Genomic DNA, 19,038 nt, shown 5'->3' on the forward strand with positions numbered 1-19,038 from the left:
AACGACACTGTCAATTCAGATCGTTCAGAGACTAAATGAGTAAAATACAATGCTTGGCACAAAGTGACAGTTCAAAAATATTAGCTATTTTTATTACTCAATTTCCTGGCTAAATGACTGATCTCTCTAATTCCAGTCATCTCTCTGACCAGGAGGCATGAATTGTGCAGTGTATGAAAATATGGGTTTAAGTGTATAGTCATGTTCTCCAGGCATGGTTTATGAATTTATCATCATTCCATTCTCTCCCTCCTTCTCATCTCTCCTGTCCACCCTTGGTCACTTGTTATTGCCAGTAAGGATGACCTGATAAGAGTATTATTTGAGATTTTGTACCCCTATGACCAATTAGGGTATCTTATAAAAGGTGAGCATAGGGAAGAAAGAGGAAAGAAAAATTCTGATTTAGCCTTTTTCTCCCCTCTCCGGCTAAATTAAAGAAACACAGGGAGCTAGATGGACAATTAGAATAACAAATGAGATGATGTATAGGAACACACTGTTGTAAACTAAAAAGTGAAGTGCAAATGTAAAAATGCTTTTGTTCTTGTTATTTATTAATCGTATCATTAGTTACACAGCTGTTAGAACCCCAGCTAGGAAAGACACAGAGACTTAGCATTATCCTTTGTAAATGAGATAGCTGAGAACTAAGACTAGATGTTGCCTAAAAAGAGAAGAGGAAAGACGATCACGCCCATGGCTCTGTGGAAGAGGGTGCTTTGAGATGAAGAGCTGGCTGGGAAATGGTGGTACCAAGTTAGGCAGGGGAGCAGAGGTAACAAATTAAAGGGTCGTCTTTTTAAGGTGGCAGAAGTCTTCTTGAAGAAGGGACTGCATTGGTTGATGTGGCCTGTAATGGAAACTCAGATAATGAAATAAAACGGGCCCTTAAGAATTTCAGGCTGAGAACTCATTGCCATGGCAACCCTCTCAGAAGGGAATTTGTATAAGAAAATAAGGTTTACTTGACTATCCCTTAAAATGAAAATCTACACTGCAGTGAAACAATTAAATACAGAATTCCAAATTTGCTTATTGCCACAATGCTTAGCGGAAGCACTGAAGTTGCAGGTCCGTTGTATTTTCCATTGGAAGTCATTACTTCTCAAAATCTATGACTCATGGAAGGAAAACCCTCTAGTTTTGAGGGATCTCTATTTGGTATTGGGTGCTTCCTACCAGCAAAGATTTAATTTTTCTTTTTTTACATTCCATACACCATCTAGCATGGGGCTCAAGTAGAAATCACAGTGGTATACGCTATGAAAACAAACACCCAACTTTTAGTTGTCCATAATCACATAACACTACCAAATTCATATATCAATTTTTAGTTATACTTCATGGGAAAATCATTTTTAACCTAAATAAAATCTGGTTTATATTCAGATTATGATCATTTTTATATTAAGATCTATTTTCTTATTACATGTTCTCCCTCAAAGAACATCAAACTGGGTACACTATATTTTGTCAGTTAAAAGGGGTTTTCCTGAATACCCAGTATCATGGACAGATATGAATCTATGCCTTTTAACTGATGCTGAGGGCAGAAATCACTGTGATCCTTTTTGAATGGCTTGGATTAAGTTTCTAAAAGTAAAACTGATGGTGGAAGAATTTGCCATTGAGGAAATTTAAGATCATACTGCAAAAAAGAAATAGAGGGCAAGACAAACTTATAAAACTCCTTAAAAAATATTTTTATGCTCACTTAAAAACAACAAAAACAGCATGATATATAAGATAATATCTATGCTATTATAGTGTCTCTACATCAGTATTATTAATAACGGTCCCTGTACAATAGGAATCTTTCCTCACTGCCTTCAACCCTACTCTCACCTCTGAAATTTAACCAAGATACTCACCAATATAAATAATTTCCTTTGTCTGTTTTAGATAATATACCTTCAAAAGGATATTCTGTATATGCGAAGTCCTCTTCTAGTCCCACAATAACCGTTTAATTTTCTCAGGACACAGCATTGTCCCAGAAATCAAAATAATACAGTTGTTTGATTTCACCAGCCTGACTATTCATTTCTCAGCCACATGTGTTAGAATACTGTGTTTCTAAGACCTGGGTTTATTCTTTGACACCTACCTTTATCTTTCCCAAGGTTTTCCTGAGAAAATCTGTACCCTCTTGGACTTTTCTTTCAACCTTTGTTCCCTGTTCCTATTTCTAGTTCATTCTTTTTCTAATTATCCCCTCAATGATGTCTACATTTTTTGCCTATCCTGGAATCAACACTCTCAAGGTTGCAGGGAATATATACGCAAGTAAATCTGCATATATTTGAATTTTGCCCGAGGGGAATTCATGGTTGGAGGAAAATAAGTGAATTATATTTGAAGTAGGTTGGAAGAAATAAGGTACATGCACAAACGAGGTCTAGGAAGCATGAAAGATTGGTCAGATTTTTCATTTGAAACCCTTTATGATAAGACTTGGAAGAAGAATCATGATTGAAATCATAAATTTAAACATTCATCAGTATTAATAAAGCTGTGCAAATTAATAATTCATAGGAGAGATGTGCCACTGTAAAATGAAACATTAGATTTATTGATTACTTTTATCTTTTACAACCTTAAGCAAACATGTAGATACATACTGAAAAGAAGCCACCAAGAAGAATGAACAGAGGAGAGAAATGTAAGGAAATGTTCTCTCTCAAATTAATAAAGGAGTATTATTTTTTTTCATAGTGAAAAATTTTGTCTACAACACATCCAAAACCAAATAACTACCTTACTTCTAGATAGTCATGGGTAACTAGGGCTTTTCCCTCTTCTCTATTTAAAAGGTCTCTTTTTAGCAAAACTGGGAGGTAAGTGAAATTTATTTGTATCCCACTATGTTTTCTGTTTCTCCCCAACTTCCTCCAGACTCCCTTCCAATTCCCCTCCTCCCTTAGGCTGAGGTGTTGAGCACTTTTATCATCCTCTAATTTATCCTGCCAAAGTGAAAAATAATTTGATAAATTTCTTCATGTTAGGGTATTAGGAAATTAATTATCTACAGATCTCATGAGTATTTGCATTTTAAAGGAAAACTGCAGAGAAAGGACAATGCTTGGCCATCATAAATTACTCATTAATTATGGAATTTCAGATACCTGTGGGAAGATATTTAAAAGTGATGAGAACTAGAGAATGCTCTCAAATCATACAATGGATATGATGATCTTGTCTGTTTATTTGTCTGGATGGGCAGGAGATTGAGACAAATTATATATTTGAAGACAACCATTATACCTTCCGAGTCTTAAGAGAGGCTTAAAAATGTCTTGGTAGGGGGCACCAAGTTAAGCCTCTGACTTGATCAGCTCAGGTCCTGATCTCAGGGTTGTGAGATCAAGCCTGTGTCATGCTCTGCGCAGGGCATGGAGTCTGCTTAAGATTCCCTCTCTCCCTCTCTCTCTGCACATTCTCGTCCCATAGAAAAATCTGGGTACACGATAAGTCTTATTAATACTTTTTAAATAAATAAATGATTATACTATTTGTTTTACCTCCAGTAAAATTTTAAAGAATTTCTTTGGAGAAATAAGAATAAAGCAGAAATCTCTGATCCCTGTGCTGTGATCCCAAAGCCTTTGTTTTACCTTTGGCAGAAAAGTAGTGCCTAGCAAATATTTCATTTATTCAGGAATATTTCCCTGGCCCCCTACAGGAAGGCAGGGCTGTGTGAATATTCTGGCCAATGAAATGGGGGCAGAAATGGTGTGTGTCACTTCTAAGCTGAGACAGTAAAGAGTTCATGATTTTGCAAGGTCTCTGTTCTATGACTGAGCAAGTTGTCAGTTCAAAAGAGCACAACTATAAGATGATGGAATGTCTATAAGCCAGGGTCTCTGAATGTAGGCCGCTGAGATTTTGAGGTTGTTTGTAATTGGAGCACAGCCTAGCTAGTCCAGACCATTACGGCATTTACCACATTGCTTTATGGTCCCTTTGTTACATATCTACTATCCCACCTTAACTAGTTAATTCTTACTCATTTTTGTAGCTTTGTTGTAAAATGACACATAGTGGGAGAAACCATAATGATATAAGAGTATTTTTTGAAAAGTTAAAGATTAGACTATAAATTTAAGACAGTTAAGTGTGGTGACAAGATTAGCATAATTTAATTCAATGCATCTACTGAGCAATACAAGTCTGTGGTATGCTCTGCATTGTCAATACAAATATGAGTTGGTAATATTACCAATGATATTATTAATGATTACAAATAAGATGATATTAATAGTTATGAACAACATTAATGGTGGTTTTAATTGCCTAAATAAATGTAATATTATGAGATAATAGAAAATATATATTGTTCTCTGTCCCCAGTTCTTGACACAAAGCTCCAAAAACTCTTGTAATTTCCTAAGTAATAAGAACTGTAGAGCATCTCTTGTTCTAATATAATGCTTATTTTTGACTCCATCCCTGATACAGTTCTCCTAAAACCCTTGTAAATTCCTAAGTGATAAGATCACTAGGGGTATCTTTTGTTCTAATGAGACAACTCTTGGTGGGCTCCTGGATGGTCCCTAGAGGGGGGCTGTTCACTAAAAAGACCAAGCAATGATAGAAGCTTGAAATTTTCAGCCTTGCCCCTCAATCCCCAAAGAGGGGAGAGGGGCTAGAAATGGAAGTTAATGATTGATCATGTCTATGTGAGGAAGCCTCCATAAAATTCCAATAGTACAGGGTTCAGAGAGCTTTCAGGTTGGCAAACACAACCACACTGGAAGGGTAAAGCCCCTCAACTCCATAGGGACAGAAGCTCCTGGGGTCAGGATCCTCCCAGACCTTGCCCTATGTACCTCTTCATCTGGATGTTCATTTATACCCTTTGTCATATCCTTTAGTAAACTGGTAAATTTAAGTGTATCCCTGAGTTCTGTGAGCCTCTCTAGCAAATTAATTGAACCCAAGGAGGAGGTCATTGGGACCTTAGATATATAGCTGGTTGGTTCAGAAACATAGGTAATAACCCAAGCTTGCTACTGGCATCTGAAGGGTTTAGGTGTGGGGGGTTTGGGGAATAGGTAACCTTATGGGACTGAGCCCTTAACCTAGGGGATCTGACACTATCTCAAGGTAGACAGAGTCAGAATTGTATTAAATTGTAGGACACCCAACCGGTGTCCCAGAGAATTGCTAGGTATTGGGAGAAACCTCCACATATTTTGTGACCAGAGTGAAGTGTTTTGTGTGAACAGCAAAGGAGACTCACAAGGAATAAATGCACAATCAGGAAGAACTGGTTTTTTCCCTACACAGGAGGAGGAAAAAATTGAGTTTTTCCTTTACAAATGTATTAACTGAATACTTGATAATAATTTATTTCTGGCTTAATGACATCAAGAGATGACATGATAAATATCTAGAGGTTTGGTTTTCAGAATAGATGTCAAAGCAAGAATGATCTCAATCTCCTAAATTTGCCAAATCCTAAAATGTGAAAATAACTTATACTTTAAGTAATATTGCCAAATACTTTTATAGAGAATTACATTTTTCCAGCTATCTTACATCCATTATCTCGACTGATCCCCATTAACAGCCTCTTGAATTAGATAGATCTGATATAACACTAATAATTTACTGATTCTTTGTACATGGAAACTGAGGCTACAAAATATTGACATGGCTTATCCATGGTCACACAGTGACAACTGGTAAAGCACACACTAAGCAGTTCTGGTAAAAGGGTTTATGAGAAATTTTCTGTGACATGTATATAAATGAGCTCAAGTTAAGTTTATTGTCCATCTTAATAGCCAGGCTTTTTATATTAACCATCTCTCCCCCATCTATTATAATAAGTATATAAAGTACAAGTCTATACATTAAAACATATATCCAATCATAATCAGTTCCTAAGAATTTTCCATTTTCCCCACATAATGAAGATTTAATGATAACAGCATTATAATTTTTTTTAGCATTATAATTTTTTAACATTGGTCAAGAACATGACATTCCATATAAAATGGAAAGGCCATTTCCTTCTTTAATAAAGGAAGGAAGGAAGGAAGCAAAGAAGAGGGGGGAGGGAGGAAAGGAAAGTGGGAGGGAAAGAAGGAAGGAAAAAAGGAAGGAAGGAAAGAAAGGAGGAAGGAAGGAAGGGAAATAGATTTTTTTGTGTGAATAAGAGACAAGACATTTGATAGAAACTCCATTCAACCATGACATAACATGGCGATTAATTTAGCTGGACACTTTGCTTCACATTTTGCATATATTTTCCACCTCCATCTTTATTTATTAATATTGAAATGACTTTAGTTTAGCACCACCTGCTAACTTAGCACCAAGTAAGATGTAATTAACCCCTCAAAATCATCATCCAAGATATTTAGATAGACCTAATTCCAATCCCAGGATGATTAGAGCATAGCTTTAGTCCATCTGCAAGTCATCTGATAAAAGTCAATTAAACTTAGTCCATAATTCTCCCACTCCTTACCTAATGGTAGCAAGTAGTATAAGAGCAGATATGACTGTTTTAAGATCATCATCGTTAGAGAAGTGTCTTTTTCCTATTAAAAGAATGGGTGCTGTTTTTACACTCTTTCTAGTGGGCAAGCATCTTCTTACTTCCTTTTGGCTTTAGAAAGAAGTCATTAGAGATGCCAGTGAATTCATTAGCTAATTCTCTTCAGGTCTCAAGGTCTGTATTTCCCAAGCTAGAAACTTCTATACATATCCATTTTTCCAAGCACTTCAGCCCCTTGCCTTTTTAATCAATAGGCCATATTGACAAAATTCTAATTATTCCTAAATGTGCACACCTGTTTTGCTTTTCCTTATTTTGCTGTAAAGAACAAAATCAGCCCACTGGTTTAATAGTTTGCTTTGCTCCATTCTCTTTGAACTTTTGAAGCTTTCTCTTCAGACAGAAGGGTCTTACTTATCAATTCATTAAAAAAAAATTTTTTTAAATCAAAGAGTAAAATAAAATATTCAGCCCTGTTAATAATTATGCAAAGATTTAAAAGATTGTATAATTAGCTTGCAAAAAAAGTGTTGTTATTTTAAGCAAACTCAACAATGTACTTTGAAAAAGGCATTTCAAAATTATAACCATGCATGAAAAGTCCAGCAACTAACCAGGGTTATCTAAATGTGTCTGACACTCAGTGCTCCTTCATGCAAATAATAAAACCTTCGCTTTTGTGACCTCCTAAGCAATGCTGATTCATTCAGCCTGCTAAGAAGTCAAAGGTTTAACCATCTTCCTGCCCCACAATTTCACCAAGTTTATAATCTATGTGAAAAGATCCCAGGGATTCTGCCCAAATTAACTTACTATTGAGTATTTACACTCTCATTTTTCTCATACTTTTATTTCCCTGGTGTAATTGAGATGTAATAAACGTAGGACATGTTGGAAAAGAAAAGCAGGTGAATAAATACTCCCAAATCTAGTTCAAAGAGATTTCCTTTCATGCCAGCCTCCTGGTAAGAAAACAGATTAGATCCACATTTTTTGAACTCTCTCTGTCTAAATTGATAATACTTAGAAGGGATGTGGCATACCCAGCTACAGACTATTAGTTTAAGAAGACCCAAATAGATTTAAAAGGCAGCAACTTTTAAGTTAAAATACACACATGCACACTTTCTCCAAAAACTAATGGCACTATGGATGGAAGAAAGTAGATGGGATGGCTCCAGTTGTATGATTCTACAGTTTTAAATCCCAAAACATCACAAACTATTAAACAAATATTTAGGGCATACAAAAGAGTAGAGTCATGATAACAAGTAGCACATCACTTACTGAGAACCTTAACATTAGTTTTCTGAATTTTGGAAATGGTTTCCTACCCTCATTTTGGATGAGATTATTTTCCCAAATACAAAGGCTGAAAAGAATAAGAAATAAGAAACATAAAAGTACTTACGACTGATCGGATGTTATTTTCTTTCATCAGCTTCAGAGATGATTTGTAGCAATTTGCAAGGTCTTCCTTGTGGGAACCATTAATATGGCCTCTGGCTATTGGTCCTACAGTATGGATGACATCTGCACATGCGAAAGGAAGGAGAAATAGCATAAGCAAGGTATTTTTCACTTTTCACATAATTAGTGCTTTATTTATTGTAGATGTTTGTGTTGGAGCCTGGAGACGAGCAAGCTAAGAATTATTGATGATGCAAATGCTTCTCTGGTAAAAAGATTTTATATAGCACAGCCTCTTAAAGTAGGCAGTTGCCCAGGAAGGTGATAATTGTGAAAGGGCATCCCCTACCAGTAAATTATTTCATTGTTGTTGGTCAGATCCAAGTGAAACAGATTATAATACAAGATGTGAATAATTGGCACCCTGGCAAAAGACAAATCCTTGGTGGGAAATAAACTGAGAAATAATTGCCTGCAAAATCAGTGTTCTGAATTGACATGGGAAAGAAGAACCAAAGTTTCACATCACTTTACTTATAAATAAGACAATAGTTTCAGGCATTGTACACAATAAAAAAGGGCAAATTTCTGAAAATGTGCCAAGATAATTTGTAACAATCAGTAATAACCTTAAAAGGAATAACTTTAAAACATCTCTACCAATTTTAATTTGCAACCTACCAAGCCTCACATATATGAGGTATGCTAGGCATAATAGTCCCTAATAATTACCTAGCTTCTGTTGTTTACTATATTAAAACTTTCAAAAAGCAATCCATACTTTCAGCCTCTATATTTAAAACACAGAATTAGATTTTTTTTTTTGCACTTAAAACCAGTCATTGTTGTATTTTTTTAATACCTACACACATATTTTTTCACTTAGGAACATAATGAAATGGAACTGTTCTAGTTTTAAAGTCTGTAAGGATCATAAGAAAGAACTCAGATTATAAACCAAATTACTTGAATGCCTTATAATGTCTGTTTTCCAGCCTTATCTGCTACTCTGGATTATTTGCCCATCTCATTGATGTAAGTAACAACAACTAATCACCTTTGATCAGAAAGACAAATTTGGTTTAATATTACTGTAATATTATAATGAAATGAAATTATTTGCTTTGGCCAATCAGTACCACTTCATTTCAACAATGACAAGGTAAGAACACATCACAAAAGTGAGACTATGGAACAGTCTTAAATTGCATAGGAAATTTAAATAGCAGAAACTAAGTCACTAAGGGTAAAATCTTTGTTGTTTGCCTGCTAAATACTGAGGGTATCCTTTGATGTTTGAGAAATCCCCAAAATGTTGATTTCAACTTTTAACTCTGAAACAGTATTAAAACCCTTGTCAGGGGGCGCCTGGGTGGCTCAGTTGTTAAGCATCTGCCCTCGACTCAGGTCATGATCCCAGAGGCTTGGAATCAAGCCCCGCATCGGGCTCCCTACTCTGCGGGAAGCCTGCTTCTCCCTCTCCCGCTGCCCCCTGCTTGTGTTCCCTCTCTGGCTGTCTCTCTCTGTCAAATAAATAAAATCTTTAAAAACAAACAAACAAACAAACAAGCAAACAAAAAAACCCTTGTCAGATAATATTAAAGATGATATCTTGTGATCAAAATAGGCAGAAATGTCACCAGTGAGTTCATGCAGATGTTCTTGCACCGGCAAACCTAGCTTTAAGTTGAGAACCGCAATAACATAGGAGAGGACAAAGGGAGATTATGTTATATTTAGCAAAACCAAAAACAAAACAAAAAACCAAACAAACAAAAAACCCCAGCACACAGTGATATCATTTTTTACAATAAGAGTAACAAATAAGAGCTGTATCTATTGAAGCAATACAAGTTCTCTACCAGATGTAGTGAATTTTTACATGAACATTTCACAATAGTTTCCATTTTGAAGTGAATGCCAGAATACGTGAAGAAGGAAGGCTGTACTTAGCTTTACTTCATTTTCCCCTTTGTGACTACTTGTTTGTGCCCAGCTATGACATTCTAAATCTCCCAATGAATCCAAAGAGAGAGAAGCTGTAGAGTAACAACAAAGGATTCTAGAGAACAGCATTTCCCAAAAGTGGGTACAGTAAGATGTGGGTTTAAACGTCAATTACATTTGGGAATCACTGGGTGAAATTAAGTCAAAATAGCTACCTTAGTGCAGGACTTTCAGGACATGTAGTATGCAACAATGGATTATGAAAATCAACAAGAGGGGATACAGAATGGAATACATTGAAAACTATGTTTTACAGAATATTTCAAGGGACTAAACTTCCACAAATTTACCTTTGGGAAATGTTATGCCAGGACAACTCTGGCACCCTGACTGCCATTGTTGAAGGACAAGTCCATGGTTTGGTTTGTTTTGTTTTGTTTTGTTTTTTCCCCCTTCTTCCCAAATGCCTCTGTACATCAAATAATACGTAAAGAAGCAACAAGGTATGACCTTGGATTCCTTATATTGTGGATGGAGAAGGTCAAGAATAAGTGCCTCTTATCTGGGGTCATAAAGCTGTGTTTACTTGAGCCAAGTAAAAACAGGGCACAGGGGCATTAATGGGAAGGGGAAAGAGAGAGAGAGTCCATAAAAGGAGAAAATAGTGACATTTAAAAAATCCTTTTCTTTGCTTTTCCCTGTAGACATCATTGTCCACATAAATGGAATTTATGAAAAACTATTCCTTTCATTTTTTCAGTTCTCCATTTAATTTAAAAGTCTGAGGACAAACAGCCAATCAATGAGACTTCTCCTCAACATCAAAATATTGATCTCTGTATTTTATGCTCTATATTAAACTTACAACACCCAAGATCAAGTGTTATTATCGACCAACACGATGACCTCTCAGATCCACAAAGCTGAATGTGAATCAATGTGAGGCCCAAAAGAAAATTTCCTTCATTATTTTAGTTGTTCATAGCACTTAGGAGTGATTCTTTCACACTGAAGCGTTCCTCTTTCCCGTTATAAAACTCAGTCAGGAAGTCTGCCTTCCAATTCCAGCTTCAGCCCTGACTTGCCAAGTGGCCCAGATGAAGCCATCTATTCACTAGCCCCTGCCTTGGTTTCCTTATCCACAAAACAAATCAATACCTACACACATACTTTTTCACTTAGGAACATAATGAAATGGAACTGTTCTAGTTTTAAAGTCTGTAAGGATCATAAGAAAGTCTGCTTAGATGATCTCTGTGATTTATTCTGTGATGTGTGGCATCATTAACATTTACCTTTGTATCAGAGACAGAGGGAATACAAAACGATGCCTGGGCAGTTACAAGAGACCTTAAATAAGTGGCTTGCAAGCTTTGTGAGTATTAAGGATCCCTTTTTAATATCAAAAATATCATAGACTACTCTTTCACAATAGTAGTTTCAAAATCCATTGATTGACAAAAAGTTCCAGACAAATAGCTGTTATAACATCAATGATGCTTTGCACTAATTTACATTTTGTTGGACACAATAGCCCTTGATAGTGGATACATATATGTGAGATATATCCCTAGATAATGCTTTCACTTGGACATGCACTTGTGGATCCCTTGGTATAAACAGGATAATGTAAACAGAAGTGTTTAATTTGATTTCTGGTGCATATAGAGGCTCAATTACCACCACCGCCAGCGGCAGCAACATCCAAGACACCTTCTACACACAGGCAGAAATGACAGTCATCATCTCTGTTCTGATGTGGAAAGCATACCACACTTTAAATCCTAAGGTCTGATTAAAAGTCAGAAATCCCAGGGGGAGGAGCAAGACAGCAGAGGAGTAGGAGACCTGGATTTCTTCTGAATTCCAGGAATTCAGCTGGATAGGGATCAAACCATTCTGAACACCTACGAACTCAACAGATCGAAGAAAAGAATAGCAGCAACTCTCTGAACAGAAAAGCGACCACTTTCTAGAAGGTAGGACGTGTGGAGAAGTGAATCCAAGGCGATATTCAGGAAGATAGATGGCAGGGGAGGGGGCCTCCTTCAGAAGCTACCGGCAAGTGATAGAGCAGCGGAGGACAAAATCAGAACTTTTAGAAGTAAGCTCCGCTGAGGGACGTCGCTCCAGTGGCTAAAGGGGGGTGGAATCCTCGTGGGACAGTGTGGTCTCAGGACCCTCAGGGTCACAGAAACACCGGGGGTGCCTGAGTGCGGCAGACCTCCCAGGTATCAGAGCAGGGAAGCCGGCTGCAGAGACGGAGCCTAGGAGTGGGCTCTCAGCTCGGGGTTGTCATAAACCGTGATACGCGGCATAGTCGGGCTACTGCTCTTCCAGCAGGGACCCAAAAAGCGGCACATCCGGGGAGACTCACCTTCTTACCCCGGGAGGAGCAGTGCGGGAGCGCACCACAGGGATCTACTGGGTTTGGAGACTCCAGACGGGGTCGGGTGCCAGAGATAGAAACGCTCGGTCACAGGCCGGGTGAGCACGGAGTGCGGGCGGAGACCGGGGAGACGGGAGTGACTGACGGCTTTTCTCTGGGGGCTCACTGAGGAGCAGGGCCCCGAGTTCTCGGCTCCTCCGGTGCGGAGATTGGGAGGCTGCCATTTTCACTCTCATCCTCCAAAGCTGTACGGAAAGCTTGCGGGAACAAAAGCTCCCGAGAGCAAACACGAGCAGATTTCTTAGCCCAGACTGGCAAGGGCGGGGCAATTCTGCCTCCGGCAAAGACCTTTGGGAACCACGGCAACAGGGCCCTCCCTCAGGAGATCAGCAAGAACAGCCAGCCAAGACCAAGTTTACCGATCAATGAGAACGGCAGAATGCCAACGCTAGGGGAATACTGCACATAGAATTCATGGCTTTTTTACCATGATTCTTTAGTCTTCCAAAGTTATCTTTTTTAACTTTCGTTATCTTTTTTTTATTTTTTTCCCTTTTTCAACCAACATCTTATCAATCCTATTTTAAAAAAATCTTTTTTATTTTTCATTTTTAGAGTCATATTCTGTTCCTTCATAGTAGTTAAACGTATTTTTGGCATATATATATATAAGTTGTTCTCTCTTTAAAATTTTGGGATACAGTTTCTTCTAACAGAACAAAGTACACCATAAATCTCTAGTGTATGGCTTTGTTATAGTCTCCTGCCTGATCACATTCTCTCCCCCCTTTTTTTTAAATCCTCTTCTTTCTTTTTTCAACCAACTTCTTATCTTATCAATTCCTTTCATAAAATCTTTTATAATTTCCATCTTTACAGTCATATTCCAACCCTTCATTGTATTTACACTTATTTTTGTACACTTATAAGTTTTTCTTTAATATTTTGGGAGGCACTTTCTTCTAACAGACCAAAATATGCCCAAAATCTAGTGTGGCACTGATCTATACACCAGCCTGATCATATTTGATCGTATTCTGTTTTGTTTGTTTGTTTGTTTGTTTTTATCTTTTTCTTTTTCCTTTCTTTCCCTTTCTTTTCCCCCAGTTTCAGGTCTCTTCTGCTTTGTTTAGTGTATATTTCTCTGGGGTCGTTGTTACCCTCTTAACATTTTGTTCTCTCATTCATCTATTCTCCTCTGGACAAAATGACAAGATGGAAAAAATCACCTCAAAAAAAGGAACAAGAAGCAGTATTGACTGCCAGGGACCTAATCAATACGGAAATTACTAAGATGTTGGAACTAGAGTTCAGAATGATGATTTTAAAGATACTAGCTGGGCTTGAAATAAGCATGGAAGATATTAGAGAAACACTTTCTGGAGAAATAAAAGAACTAAAATCTAACCAAGTCAAAATCAAAAAGGCTATTAATGAGGTGCAATAAAAAATGGAGGCTCTAACTGCTAGGATAAATGAGGCAGAAGCTGAGAAAAAGAGAGAAAACAACTACTGGATCACGAGGGCAGAATTTGAGAGATAAGCGATACCATAAGATAAAACAATAGTAGAATAATTGGGATCCCAGACGAAGAAGAAAGAGAGAGAGGGGCAGAAGGTATATTGGAGCAAATTATAGCAGAGAACCTCCCTAATTTGGGGAAGGAAACAGGCATCAAAATCCAGGAGGCACAGAGAACCCCCCTCAAAATCAATAAAAATAGGTCAACACCCCGACATCTAATAGTAAAACTTACGAGTCTCACAGACAAAGAGAAAATCCTGAAAGCAGCTCAGAGAAGAGATCTGTAACCTACAATGGTAGAAACATTAGATTGGCAACAGACCTATCCACAGAAACCTGGCAGGCCAGAAAGGACTGGCATGATATCTTCAGAGCACTAAATGAGAAAAATATGCAGCCAAGAATACTATATCCAGCTAGGCTGTCACTGAAAATAGAAGGAGAGATAAAAAGCTTCCAGGACAAACAAAAGCTAAAGGAATTTGCAAACACGAAAACAGCCCTACAAGAAATCTTGAAAGGGGTCCTCTAAGCAAAGAGAGAGCCTAAAAGTAACATAGACCAGAAACAATATACGGTAACAGTCACCTTACAGGCAATACAATGGCACTAAATTCCTGTCTTTCAGTAGTTACCCTGAATGTAAATGGGCTCAATGCCCCAATCAAAAGACACAGGGTATCAGATTGGATAAAAAAAACAAGACCCATTGATACGCTCTCTACAAGAGACTCATTTTAGATGCAAAGACACCCCCAGATTGAAAGTTAGGGGGTAGAAAATAAATTACCATGCTAATGGACACCAAAAGAAAGCTGGGGTGGCAATCCTTATATCAGGCAAATTCGATTTTAAACCAAAGACTATAATAAGAGATGAAGAAGGACACTATATTATACTTAAAGGGTCTATCCAACAAGAAGATCTAACAATTATAAATATCTATGCCCCTAAGATGAGAGCAGCCACTTATATAAGCCAATTAATAACAAAAGCAAAGAAGCACATCGACAACAATACAATAATAGTGGGATTTTAACACCCCCCTCACTGAAATGGACAGATCATCTAAGCAAAAGATCAACAAGGAAATAAAGACTTTAAATGGCACATTGGACCAAATGGACTTCACAGACGTATTCAGAACATTCCATCCCAAAGCAACAGAATACACATTCTTCTCTAGTGCCCATGGAACATTCTCCAGAATAGATCACATCCTAGGTCACAAATCAGGTCTCAACCAGTACCAAAAGACTGGGATCATTCCCTGCCTATTTTCAGACCACAATGCTTTGAAACTAGAACTCAATCACAAGAGGAAAGTCAGAAAGAACTCAAATATATGGAGGCTAAAGAGCATCCTACTAAAGAATGAATGGGTCAACCAGGAAATTAAAGAAGAATTTAAAAAATTCATGGAAACCAATGAAAATGAAAGCACAACTGTTCAAAATCTTTGGGATGCAGCAAAGGCAGTCCTAAAAGGAAAGTATATAGCAATGCAAGCCTTTCTCAAGAAACAAGAAAGGTCTCAAATACACAACCTAACCCTACACCTAAAGGACCTGGAGAAAGAACAGTGAATAAAGCCTAAACCCAGCAGAAGAAGAGAAATAGTAAAGATCAGAGCGGAAATCAAAGAAATCGAAACTAAAAGAACAGTAGAACAGATCAACGAAACTAGGAGCTGATTCTTTGAAGGAATTAACAAGATTGATAAACCCCTGGCCAGACTTATCAAAAAGAAAAGAGAAATGACCCAAATCAACAAAATCACGAATGAAAGAGGAGAGATCACAGCCAACACCAAAGAAATATAAACAATTATAAGAATATATTATGAACAACTCTATGCCAGCAAATTAGATAACCTGGAATAAATGGATGCATTCCTAGAGATGTATCAACTACCAGAACTGAACCAGGAAGAAATAGAAAACCTGAACAGACCTATAACTACTAAGGAAATTGAAGAAGTCATCAAAAACCTCCCAACAAACAAGAGCCCAGGGCCAGATGGCTTCCCAAGGGAATTCTACCAAACCTTTCAAGAAGAATTAATACCTATTCTTCTGAAACTGTTCCAAAAAATAGAAATGGAGGAAAACTTCCAAACTCATTTTATGAGGCCCCATTACCTTGATCCCCAAACCAGACAAAGACCCCTTCAAAAAGGAGAATTACAGACCAATATCCTTGATGAACATGGATGCAAAAATTCTCACCAAAACTAGCCAATAGGATCCAACAGTACATTAAAAGGATTATTCACCATGACCAGGTGGGATTTATCCCTGGGCTGCAAGGTTGGTTCAACATCTGCAGATCAATCAATGTGATACAATGCATTAATAAAAGAAAGAACAAGAACCATATGATCCTCTCAATTGATGCAGAAAAAGCATTTGACAAAGTACAGGATCCTTTCTTGATCAAAACTCTTCAGAGTATAGGGATAGAGGGTACATACCACAATATCATAAAAGCCATCTAGGAAAAACCTACAGCGAATATCATTCTCAATGGGGAAAAACTGAGAGCTTTCCCCCTAAGGTCAGGAACACAGCAGAGACGTCCACTATCACCACTGCTATTCAGCATAATATTAGAAGTCCTAGCCACAGCAATCAGACAACAAAAAGAAATCAAAGGAATCCAAGTAGGCAAAGAAGTGAAACTCTCACTCTTTGCAGATGATATGATACTTTATGTGGAAAACGCAAAAGACTCCACCCCAAAACTGCTAGAACTCATACAGGAATTCAGTCAAGTGGCAGGATAGAAAATCAATGCACAGAAGTCAGTGCCATTCCTGTACACCAACAACAAGACAGAAGAAAGAGAAATTAAGGAGTCGATCCCATTTACAATTGCACCCAAAACCATAAGATACCCAGGAATAAATCTAACCAAAGAGACAAAGGATCTGTACTCAGAAAACTATAAAATACTCATGAAAGAAATTGAAGAAGACACAAAGAAATGGAAAAACGTTCCATGCTCATGGATTGGAAGAACAAATATTGTGAAGATGTCAATGCTACCTAGAGCAAGCTACACATTCAATGCAATCCCTATCAAAATACCATCAACTTTTTTCAAAGAAAGGGAGCAAATAATCCTAAAATTTGTATGAAATGAGAAAAGGCCCCGAATAGCCAGAGGAATGTTGAAAAAGAAAAGCAAAGCTGGTGGCATCACAACTCCAGACTTTAAGCTCTTACAAAGCTGTAATCATTAAGACAGTATGGTACTGGCACAAAAACAGACATATAGATCAATGGAACAGAATAGAGAGCCCAGAAATGGACCCTCAACTCTATGGTCAACTCATCTTTAACAAAGCAGGAAAGAATGTGCAATAAAAAAAAGACAGTCTCTTCAACAAATGTTTTTGGGAAAATTGGACAGCCACATGCAGAAGAATGAAACTGGACCATTGCCTTACACCACACACAAAAATAGACTCAAAATGGTTGAAAGACCTCAATGTGAGACAGGGGTCCATCAAAATCCTAAAGGAGAACACAGGCAGCAACCTCTTCGACCTCAGCCGCAGCAACTTCTTCCTAGAAACATCGCCAAAGGCAAGGGAAGCAAGGGCAAAAATGAACTATTGGCACTTCATCAAGATAAAAAGCTTTTGCACAGCAAAAGAAACAGTCAACAAAACCAAAAGACAACCGACAGAATGGAAGAAGATATTTGCAAATGACATATCAGATAAAAGGCTAGTATCCCAAATCTATAAAGAACTTTTCAAACTCAACACCCAAAGAACAACTGATCCAATCAAGAAATGGGCAGAAGACATGAACAGACATTTCTGCAAAGAAGACATCCAAATGGCCAACAGACACATGAAAAAGTGCTCAACATCACTTGGCATCAGGGAAATCCAAATCAAAACCTCAATGAGATATCACCTCACACCATTCAGAATGGCTAAAATTAACAAGTCAGGAAACAAGAGGTGTTGGCAGGGATATGGAGAAAGGGGAACCCTCCTACACTGTTGGTGGGAATGCAAGCTTGTGCAGCCACTCTGGAAAATAGTATGGAGGTTCCTCAAAAAGTTGAAAATAGAACTACCCTATGACCTAGCAATTGCCCTACTGGGTATTTTCCCCAAAGATACAAATGCAGGGATCCAAAGGGGTATGTGCACCCCGATGTTTATAGCAGCAATGTCCACAATAGCCAAACTATGGGAAGAGCCAAGATGCCCATCGACAGATGAATGGATAAAGAAGAAGTGGTGTATATATATACATATATATACAATAGAATATTATGCAGCCATCAAAAGGAATGAAATCTTGCCATTTGCAACAATATGGATGGAAGTGGAGGGTATTATGCTTAGAGAAATAAGTCAATTAGAGAAAGACATGTATCATATGACCTCACTGATACGAGGAAGTCTTAATCTCAGGAAACAAACTGAGGGTTGCTGGAGTTGGGGGTGGTGGGAGGGATGGGGTGGCTGGGTGTTAGACACTGGGGAGGGTATGTGCTATGGTGAGCGCTGTGAATTGTGTAAGACTGTTGAATCACAGATCTGTACCTCTCAAACAAATAATACATTATATGTTAAAAAAAAAAAAAGAAGAAGAAGAAGATAGCAGGAAGGGAAAAATGAAGGGGGGGGATCAGAGGGAGAGATAAACCATGAGAGACTATGGACTCTGAGAAACAAACTGAGGGTTCTAGAGGGGAGGGGGGTGGGGGGATGTGTTAGCCTGGCGATGGGTATTAACGAGGGCATGTACTGCATGGAGCACTGGATGTTATATGCAAACAATGAATCATGGAACACTACATCAATAACTAATGATGTAATGTATGGTGATTAACATAACATAATAAAAAAATAAAAAAACAAAAGTCAGAAGTCCCAGATCTGTTGTCACTAATTAGCTATGTGACCTTGGACAAGTCACTCTCCTCTTTGGGTTTCCCTCTCCAAGCTAAAAGAAGGAGTTGAATAAGATAGTCTCTAAGATTTTTTGCTGTTCTCAAATGCAATTCCTCTATTTGCCTATTAAGAATTGTTCTATAGATTCTAAGTAGTCTAATTCATTTTGTCCAGATAAATGAACACCAGTCACGGTTCAAGGTTCTCAAACATGTTTATACAAATAAAGTGCAAATTGGTCCTATCCCCAGAGACAGTGTTTTAAGTATCTATCAAAATTATAAATGTAGACTCCTCTGAAATAGTTCTATTTCTAGGAATGTATCCTAGATAAT

General features: G+C 37.7%; 1 protein-coding gene across 1 annotated transcript in view; it reads right to left on the minus strand.

Annotated features, from left to right (window-relative positions):
- The window catches only part of MACROD2 (mono-ADP ribosylhydrolase 2), a 2,055,604-nt gene that overhangs the window by 810,457 nt on the left and 1,226,109 nt on the right, over window positions 1-19,038 (minus strand). Inside the window, exon 6 of the mRNA XM_021700726.1 lies at window positions 7,923-8,044. Coding sequence (XP_021556401.1) covers window positions 7,923-8,044 — 122 coding nt within the window. The remainder of the gene's footprint in view (window positions 1-7,922; window positions 8,045-19,038) is intronic.

Source organism: Neomonachus schauinslandi, chromosome 10 (assembly GCF_002201575.2).
Source record: "Neomonachus schauinslandi chromosome 10, ASM220157v2, whole genome shotgun sequence".
NCBI lineage: Eukaryota > Metazoa > Chordata > Mammalia > Carnivora > Phocidae > Neomonachus > Neomonachus schauinslandi.